Genomic DNA, 9,616 nt, shown 5'->3' on the forward strand with positions numbered 1-9,616 from the left:
CTGACAACAAACAAACTGAGAAACATCATGTGCTTCACGTTTGTTATTTCCGTCTGTTGATGTCATTTTAACCCATGACTGAATAGAGCTGAGTATATATACTTCATTCTGCTGTGTCATTGTTTGCAGTATTCCCGTAAACACGATCTGATCTCTGACCTCAATGATTTAGTTTTACTCCTTCCTCCGGTTGATACTAAGGATAAAAGGTTTTGGAAGCGGTTCGTGATGACCTGAGTTCAGGCATAACTGAGAGGCTGGGCTGATTCTGTCAGACAAGAAGCGTTTTACAGATGAGATGTGACACTGAAGTCAGCAAAGCTTAATTAAACTCACGCAAATAGACAAAGTTAATCTCACCAGACGTCACGCTGCAACTAAATGAAGCAAGCGAAGACATTCGTTCCACATTAGCAGCACAGATGAAGCCTTTAGGTGCTGGAGGACACAAAAAACTGGTTAGGAACCGAGATAATAATTGGCGTCCAGGTTGTTCTCACGCTGTTGGTCTGTGTGCGTCTTCATGCCAACGTGTGTTCATGGAGACCCCCCTTTGTGACAGGACCAATAAGCGCTTTGGAGTACTTATCCAGGTGTTTCTTGTCCTTTCCATACTACCACAACCGTAAAAGATGCTTACCAAAAACTACCTGTGTTTATTGAGCTCAACGTGAAGGTAGAATCAAATAATAAAACGGTTGTGGTCCAAGCAAGAAAGGCCACAATACACGCGAACCTCTCAGAGTACAGAGATCAGTATGAACTTGTGACAGATGCTCTGACGGCGTTTGAGAAGGAACACTGGTGGAATAAGCCTACACACAACTGGGTGAAAGTTTCTGGCTCACAGGTCCTCCCCTGCTTTCATGAATATTCAGCAGCTGTCACTGCGTGGGTGGAGACAGTCGGGCTATAAATCCCAGCAGTATCCAGCAAAGGTACGTTCTCGAGCTGGTGAGTTGGAGTAGGACCTGCGACCAGAACAAACTACCAAGCACATCACAGTAAGTCAACATGCTTCACTTTGGACGGCTGCTCTCAAGAGTTTAAACAGCCATATTGCGTTGACGATGATGGTGAAACATGTTACTTCTGGACACCTGAAACCGTCTGACGTTGTTCACTTTTAACAGGTCTTCACACAACCTTCATCTTTGCCGCTCAGCCACCGCAAATGGACGGAATGCAGGATCTGATCCCCTTCGCCAAAGAGATGCTGAGCCAGAAACCCAGCCGCGGTTTGCTGAAGGTCTACCTGGTGGGTTCTGCGTTTGCAGTACTGGGCACGCTCGTCGGCCTGGTGGAGGCCGTGTGTCACCCTTTCTCCTGCGGCGAGCCCATGGACTCGGAGATGGTCCTCATGTTGGCCCGGGAGCGGAGAACTGTTGGGGTCGAGACGCGGGGTGACGCGGCGGACGAGGAGGAAACGGCGACTCGTGAGAAAGACGCCGTCACCCAGAGCACCATCATCTACAAGACCCACAAACTCAACCAGCGGAGCGTCGCCAACCGGCTGCACGCCTCCTAAAGCCAAAGGGGTCAGCCCCTACTGACTGAAGATATTTATCAAGGAACCGCTCCTGCCACGCCGCAGACTCGTGCAACACGTAGATAATCTGAGGCTTTAGAGACAAAAGTGTCTGAGCTACCTGCCATTCTGTGCTGCTAGTTAACGGTGCCCACAAGCGCTGTCAGAAGCGCTGTCTAAGTATGCCCTAACGCATTGGATGCACTTAAAAGACCCCAAAAGGTTCCGGTGGCAGCCGATCCGGGTGAAATTGAGACTTTCTGACAGGCAGAGGCCTGTTGGGAGTGTACATTCCCTCAGTGAGACGGGTATTGGGATCCTGGGTCCTCAGCAAACGGAAAGATTGTTCAATGTCACAATAAGTTTGCTATAAAATGTTATTTCTCTCTTATTCATCCCCGGAGGAAGGGTTTCTTTTCCTGAAGGTAGTCTGGAAATGAATCTAATCAGGGTTATATGAACAGCTCTCGATGTCGCCCTGAGGTAAATGTGAGCTACATGAACCCCCATTATTTATTCTGTTGCTGGTTTCCACAAAAAAAACAGTGAAAAAAACCCCATTTTGTTCAGATTTCACAACCCAAAATGAAGCGCGTGAAGTTAAGAGAGCGTGAGCGCGCTGTGAGCTGCTGCGTAGCGCCACCTGGCTTCCAGCGGACGCATCGGATCTGCCAATCCAAGCGCTCACTGCGTTCAAGAGGAACAGCCCGATGCTCTGTGTATATGCTGTAAATATACGACCTTTTTCATACCAATAAAGTTGATTTCATTTATAAACTCCGCTTTCCCTCTTTTTTTTTTGTCCCCCAAACATTTGCGGCAAATGTTGTTCACCTCTTCATCTCTGAACACAGTCAACCTAAACTTTGGTTCTCACCCCCTCTGGCTGCAGGACTCGCGCGTCACATCTCAATCACAGGCCACAGACTTAAATCGTCCTTTTTCCTACGGGAGGCTCTCAGCTGCAGTCAGAGGAGACAAACCCGCATGTATGAATTGAACACGTTGTCCGTCTTTACGCAGTCTGTCCATCCTCCATCCTCCTCTGCCGCTCGGCCTAAAGTTTCTTCCATTTTTCTCCCTGTTGCAGTTTATTTCTTATTTCTTGGGGGAGCTTTTCCTGTTCCGATGGGGAGGGTTTGAAAAATGGGAAAGAGTTCACATTTTATCTTCATCATTTCAACTTCGAATGTAATTTATTTGAACACCTTGTTTTCAAAAATAATTGGGGTCACTTCCCTCTGCGAGCCTCAAATGCGGCCACCACAATAACTAATCTAAAAGTTGATTTTAAGTTCTCAAATAAAGATGAAGATTTTTCGTAGTTTGCTATACATTTTTTAACAGAATGTTAGACGTTCATATTTTAAGTTCCTCCCTACAAAGCGTTGAGGGCTTCACACGGGGGGGGGGGGGGGGGGGGGGGGGGGGACCAAAGACGTGGAACAACAGCGGACTGCCGGGAGGAATTTCTCCGGGGGCGAACAGCTGTCGCCCCCCGCTGGGTGACTTTAACGTTCCCTCGGCATGTGTCCGTGGCTCGCTCTGGGTCAAAGCTGTAGACAGAAGTGTGGTTTCACTGCGGCACCAAGTCTCTCCTTTAAGGTGGAGCAGACAAACTACAACTAATTGAATCTGAAGTATTGTTTCTTCTGAAAAGCGGACAGAATGTGATGTAAACAAAAACATTTTTGGAGTGGAGTCCTTTTCAGATACTTGTTTACACAATCCATATTCATGTTGTACCCTGCTTCACCTTCTCATGAGAACACAGCCCCACCTGCATCATCATCACATCTAAAGCACACGAACCACAAACTGTTACCGTGCTGCTACAGAGGAGATACTCGGTCACATAACGTGCTAACTGTCCTCCGTCCCCAAGTCTCAGACCGCCATCCCGCTCTAAACAGCTGCCGTGGTGACGCGGTCTTCGGCGCGGTTGGCGCCTGCCGGGTCCCCGTCGGGTGGTGCGTGAGGGGTGACCTTTGCCAGCCGGTGCTCCTTGCTATGGGCGCAGCTGCGGGCGCAGAGCTGGCAGGAGGCGCAGGCCGAGTTGCAGCAGGGCAAGAAGCGGCAGACGCTGACGCGCCAAAGGAACCAGCCGGGGGACCAGCAGCACCAGCAGAGCGCCACGGCGCCGGCCACCACGCCCAGGATGGTGTAGAGCGCCAGCAGGGACAGGGAGGCCGGCGATTCTAGGGGTCACACACAGATGCAGTTCACATGGGAGTATTTAATCGACTTGTCATGCACATAAACACTAATCTAAATTATGTGTTATTAACAAAACTTCTGCTGCACTGAATTTAGTTTAAAGTTATTCTGATTTTTGCGTGAGGGAGAGAGTTAATAACAAATAAAGCGTAAAAAACACTGATTTTAGAGGACGATTTATTTAAGTATTTAAGTATCAAGCTCTACTTTTATTAAACCATCACTAAATACTATTATACTCAAAAAACATTATAAAAATCTGTAATTTCATAAAAAGGAGAATTCTATGTTTTTCATGATCAACATAGTGGACACAAATCGGTTCAAAGGAATTCAGAAAGGCAAGTAAAGAATGGAGTAAGACGTTCTATCAAACCACAGAAAGAAATCTTCTTTGAGCTGTTGAAACTGTCTTTTCATCTGTTACGTTTTCTACGTGGAATCCCGGATTCTACGGCTTCTCAAAGCCTTGTCCTGGTTACAGTGACTCACACTTTCTCAGAAGACATTTTATTACCTTTTTATACTGGCACTGACCGCCTGCCCCCCCCCCACACTCTTATCTGGCCCCCTCCATGTGGCCGAAACAGTTTGCACAGTGTGTTTGGCTAACTGCTAAGAGCTAACAGAACCACCCGTGCACACACTGCTGGGCCTCGCTGAGATTACCGTTGTGCTTTGGCTCGACTGTACAGCAAGTCGAACTTTGAAGGCCGTTGCTTTAATAAAGTGCATTTGCTGCCACTTGTTTACCGCGGTGGTCATTAGAGAGACACCTGGCTGAGATTAGTTGAAACAGTGCATAAGATTCACACACAATGTTTAGTGTCAAACATTTATAACATGTAGATATTTGATAACTCAACTCTGAATGCCCGTTGCTCGATATACTTCCATAACTGTCCGTGAACAAATGCGAAAACATAGACATGCAACGTATGCAGGTTTTGCAGAAACCTGCAAATGTCTTTTTATTGCCATTAAGGCCTCTTCGCAGTAATAAAAGCTTTGTGACCGAGGCCTTAGCGTTGTCACCACAACCAATCACCCATACATGTTGATATGGCTGGAGCCCGCTGACTGTTCAGATGGGATGAGTTAATTCAAGCGCAGCTAACAGGTAGCAGCTAACAGGTCAGCTAACCGCTTTTGGTCCCTCACGGTGGGCCAACCAGGGCGCATTGAAATGGATCTCAGCTCGTAAACAGCAGGCAATGTGAGCAGCAGGCCAATGTGAGTCCCATTCTCCCGCTCTCAATGGGACAGTCTCGGCGGAAGAATAGCTATTTTCTAAGGCGGACTTGGCCGGGAGCTGAAAGCAATCAGGAGCTGACAGGTGGGCCCCTCAGTAGAAAGAGATGCTGCCCGCCGTGAAAATCCATCACCAATTATTGGTTTACAAGTTTACAAACTCAATGGTTTCCTCCATTAGTTTTATGCTCAGTAACCAGGACACTTTGCATCCAACTGGGTACTTAGTTCACTGATCTAACATCCTCCTGAGCATTGCATTACACATTGATTGATTCCTGCCAACAGGGAGTGTTTCAACTAATAGAATTAATAGACATGTACTTTGTCAAAGTGTAAACTCACCGGTTACAGACTCATGGCTGGGAGCGCTGGCCGGCACACCACAGCTGTGAGGAGTTGGAACCGGCACTGTGGGTGCATTCACAACGGGTGGGGATGGGGTTGGTATTGGCGGGGGAGGCTCAGGAGGTAAAAGCTGACCCGCTGATGGACGACAGATAGGTGGTCAGACTTTGAATGGTAGAATGTACTATGTTGTTGAACAGTAAACGTGCCTTATATTTGTTATTGTGTCTCCAAAATCTATAAACGTTCCCCCAACAAATAGTTAAACCAGGGAGCATATCTTTACATATCAGCAGCACAAATGGCACTTCATCCCTTTACTGACCTTTACAACCAGTTGTCAGATTTTCCTCCAGGTCGCTTCCATCCCCACAGTTGTCGATGCCTTTATCGTCGCACACCAGACTGAGAGGGATGCACTTTCCATTTCTGCAGGTGAAATAAGGTTCGTTGCTGCACTCTGATTGGTTGAAACCTGAAGAGGAAGATAACGATTAAGGTTTTGGAGTAATAAAGGAACGAGCTGATGAACCATAGAAACTAAAGGTTTCTCTGATTGAGAATTGAGAGCAAAAAGGAAACATGGTTGATAATTGAGTCCTCTTGTAAATAGAAACCTTGAGGGTAATCAAACATGTTTGATCAAAGCTATTATATTATATTATTATATTATAGTCTGTCTCTGGTCATATTGTGCAGTTTTGTTTAACAAAATATGTGCATACATTTAAATAAATTAATCCAATCCAATTGTGTAATCTAGTACTAATCTAGAAGAAACTTCAACCAATCAAATGACACCATCCATCCGTCAATAAAGCTGCACTTTAAGAAGAAACTGTCAACAATTCCATCATAAAGCTCAATCATTGTACTGGTGACAATATTGATGCTAAAAAAGTCATAGTAAGTGAAAACCCAGTTTGCAGTAAACGTGGGTTTACTAACATTACCAGTTCTCCTACAATGGTTCAGACACAGCTTGATGGGAGTGGCTATTGTACAGATAATACACTTATTATTATCTAATCATCTGTCTTTCTTACCCAGTCTGAAGGACGTGAAGTCCCCCACAAAGTCCACTCTGGGCTGAGTTCCTCGGGTCACCAGCCTCAGGGTCAGGTAGATCCCCGTGGATAACACGGGCCGGGGCGGGCTCTTCCCACAGAGCGGAGGCCCGAGGGGAGGCGAGTTCCTGTCCCATCCATCATAGAACTGGACATATGAGCCGGCGTGGCAGGGGTCCTCCGAGCTTTCCCCAGAGGTGGGCTCCAGTCTGGGGTTGAAAGGTGCGGCGCCACGAGGGGACTCTGGCAGGAGAGGGGCCGGGCTCAGAGGGGCCACTCGGAGCAGACTGTAGACCAGGAAGAAGCGGAAGTGGAACTGGACCTTGTCCTTGGGGGAGCTGGCCTGCATGGTGAGGTGGCAGTCCGTCGCCATGGTCACAAAGTAGTACTTCTTTGATTCCTGGTGCGAGTTGACTATCATGCCGTCGCCGCGGATGGTCTGGCCGCAGAAGTCCACCACGTTCACTGACAAGACAAAGACCAATGAGACGAGCTGACAAACGGAGCATTTCACAAATGAAATGAGTCCAACTCACAGCTGTTTGTTATGTTTGTCCTTTGATAAAGTTGTATTACTGTTCACAAAAGAGATTCCTTGGGGGTCTCAGTCTTAGAAGAGATCGTTTTAAGGTATTTAGATGAAACCATAATTTAAGGAATCTGAGGGAAATACAAGATTTGGGGCTTACAGTTAAAACGAACAGAGGGGAATAAGTTTGCCGAGCTGTGCACAGTAAGGATGGTACCCTGTGGTCTGCAACTGAGGAGGTTCTGGAGGGAGCACTTTGAGGAACTCCTGAATATGAAATGAAAGATGTAAAACGTAAAGGATTACAAATGTATAAATCAAAAAGGGAGGAATCCCTATGATTGGGCAAATCCTCCAAGGAGTCAGGAAGAAATGAAACTCTCACACATCACAGTAAGCCTGAAGGACAAAATCCTTCTTCTAACCCTGACCCTGGACCAGGACAGATGGAAAGGCAGATCCGGCTCCAGCAGCCGCCCCCCATCGGCCGCTGCCTTTGGCCCACAGGCCAAATAATGAGAAAATTTACAACCACCCCCGGAGTTTATTAGCTCCGTTACCGTGGGAGACAACTAGATCCTCCTGCACTGACCTCCAGGAATGTCCCAAAGCCCCTGTTGGTGGGAAACAGCTCATCCACCCTGCAACGCAAGTAAATACAAACTCTCGGGGGACACTGACCAAAATATGGGGCACCCCAGGACACAAAGTCCCCGGTGAAGATTTTTGCAGTGTGAAAATGATACGCTTTAAAATGCTGTCATTGTCAATGGAGAGTCCACAAGAACGCAAAGGCAGAGGGTGAACGTGTGTGTCACACACTGACGTGAGCAATGTGTGTGAGACAGCATTGTGTAGCAAAGGGCAGAAGCCTCACTGTCCATGGCATCTCATCCTAACGCTGGGATTTACACAGAACCGATTCAGGCCTTTGTGGACCACACACGGCAAATCCATGTGGACATATCGGGTCCCACGGGGATACAGCAGGTCTTTTATCATAGAATACTGAATTAATGGTATCAACACATCCTGAAACACACTTTTTTTTCACAGAACATTTCTACCAAAGGCTGCTATAAGAACACCAGGAAGCTACTTGGGGTTCAGGGTCTCATGGAACATGTAGACAGGAGGAGGCAGCGGTCGAACCACCAACCATTCCCTGATCCACAGCCGCCAAAAACAAAGACAGAAACACAGGATATATTATGACCTACGTCGTGTTTAATGGACTTTTCCTTGATTTTTCTATCTCATTTAATCCTTTTCTTGCTCCTCAAGATGCCTTTTAGGAACTGGGTAGTCCTTTAAGATTAGGCGCTGCGGATGTATAAACCGGAGGATCGAGAATGACCCCCAGCAACAAAAGGCCCTTCCTCCTCCTCCTCCTCCTCCCCCATCATAAACCTCGCAGATCTATACTTGATTTGTATGTTGACCTTTAATTAACCAGATGAGGCGATTGAGAGCAAATTCTTTAAGTCAACGGACTGATGTGCTATGTGGACCGCATGGGGAGGACTGCATCACTGCGTCACAATCGGCTCCTCCGATGAACACATTCATCTGATTGTAAATGTTTGGAAATTGGCAAGTTGGTCAATGACAGATTAGGCGTCTGAAACGCTGATAAAAAAAAATAATAATGCAATGTGTTTTCAATAGTTTTTGACAATTCACAGGCTTCAAAATGTCAAGTGGCGCAGCCCCAAATTTGTAATAAATATGCATATATATCTTCCTAATATTTATTAAATGATCCCTTGGAGTGTCCACAATCCAAGGGATAAACACTTTTTATTCAGCAGTCAAAGTTTTTGAATAATCTCAACATTTTACCGTTTTTGGAATAATAATAAAAAGTGGTTTATTCGATTTGCTTCAACAACAAAAGTATGCTATTTAAAAAAAATGTAATAACATTTAAATACCTTTTTTAATAGTTTAAATAGTTTGCGCTACCCAACATTCCCAGTGCAGGATCAAAATGTATTGAAACTGAATACGCAGAAAATCAAAGGACATTAGTCATTAATTTAATCAATTAGGTTTAAAAGGAAAGAAACAGACTCGAAGACAAACATATGCATGTCATCATGACATTGTCCTTGATATATTTCATAGGACGCCTCATTTTCATATTAAAACAAAGTCAAGACGATGCTACTTCTGTCTGCTCTCACCCGTCTCGATGGCGGAGCAGCGGAGGCCCGTCAGCCCGAGCAGGAGGAGCAGGAGGAGGCGGCTCTCCGCCTCCATCACCCCCGGGCGGAGGACCGAGTGCGCAGAGGGGAGCTCACAGGCGGGACGGCGGACTCATCCCGGCGGCGGCCGCGCACCGTGCGCGCTCAGGGGCTCCGGTGTGTGGCTCACAGCCGCTCGGCTCTCCATCACAAGAGCCGCGTGTTCGGCCTTTTATCCCAGTTCAACCGCCCCCGTGCGCGTGTCCCCTCATCTCCATGACAACGCCCAGCCAATCAGCTGCCCGGACGGGAACAACCAAAACGTTGGCCCTACTTCCACAAGTGTGTCCATGTGTAGTGATGAGGAGTTTAAACTGTCAGCACGTTCAAAGGTTTATGGAGAGCTTCTGGATCTTATTGGAATTGTTGATTCACGTTTCTCTTTATATAATCACCTGAAACTGTATTGCTTAATTAGACTGGGTCGGAA

The 9,616-nt window shown here is 46.7% G+C and overlaps 2 protein-coding genes across 2 annotated transcripts; one reads left to right on the plus strand and one right to left on the minus strand.

Moving 5' to 3' along the window:
- Nucleotides 1–911: 911 nt before the first annotated feature.
- On the plus strand, nt 912–2,305 carry LOC120834855 (G0/G1 switch protein 2). The gene is made up of 2 exons (XM_040203181.2): nt 912–1,004; nt 1,134–2,305. Exon 2 carries the CDS (start codon nt 1,175–1,177, stop codon nt 1,526–1,528), a length of 354 nt encoding a protein of 117 aa, XP_040059115.1. The 5' UTR covers nt 912–1,004; nt 1,134–1,174; the 3' UTR covers nt 1,529–2,305.
- Nucleotides 1,934–9,398, minus strand: ldlrad2 (low density lipoprotein receptor class A domain containing 2). Its single transcript, XM_040203182.2, has 5 exons — nt 9,127–9,398; nt 6,391–6,876; nt 5,670–5,819; nt 5,342–5,482; nt 1,934–3,726 (listed from the first exon to the last, which is right to left on the minus strand). The coding sequence occupies exons 1-5, from the start codon at nt 9,200–9,202 to the stop codon at nt 3,434–3,436; spliced, it is 1,146 nt and encodes a 381-aa protein (XP_040059116.2). The 5' UTR covers nt 9,203–9,398; the 3' UTR covers nt 1,934–3,433.
- Between the last annotated feature and the right edge of the window lie 218 nt (nt 9,399–9,616).

The sequence above is a fragment of the Gasterosteus aculeatus genome, chromosome 17 (assembly GCF_964276395.1).
Source record: "Gasterosteus aculeatus chromosome 17, fGasAcu3.hap1.1, whole genome shotgun sequence".
NCBI classification, from domain to species: Eukaryota; Metazoa; Chordata; class Actinopteri; order Perciformes; family Gasterosteidae; genus Gasterosteus; species Gasterosteus aculeatus.

Coding starts and splice junctions, on each gene's coding strand:
- LOC120834855 (XM_040203181.2), top strand. CDS start 1,175: ATGGACGGAATGCAGGATCTGATCCCCTTCGCCAAAGAGATGCTGAGC.
- ldlrad2 (XM_040203182.2), bottom strand. CDS start 9,202: ATGGAGGCGGAGAGCCGCCTCCTCCTGCTCCTCCTGCTCGGGCTGACG. Junction 5,820..6,390: donor CTTCACGTCCTTCAGACTGG/GTAAGAAAGACA, acceptor CTTCCTCTTCAG/GTTTCAACCAATCAGAGTGC. Junction 5,483..5,669: donor TCTGACAACTGGTTGTAAAG/GTCAGTAAAGGG, acceptor GTCGTCCATCAG/CGGGTCAGCTTTTACCTCCT.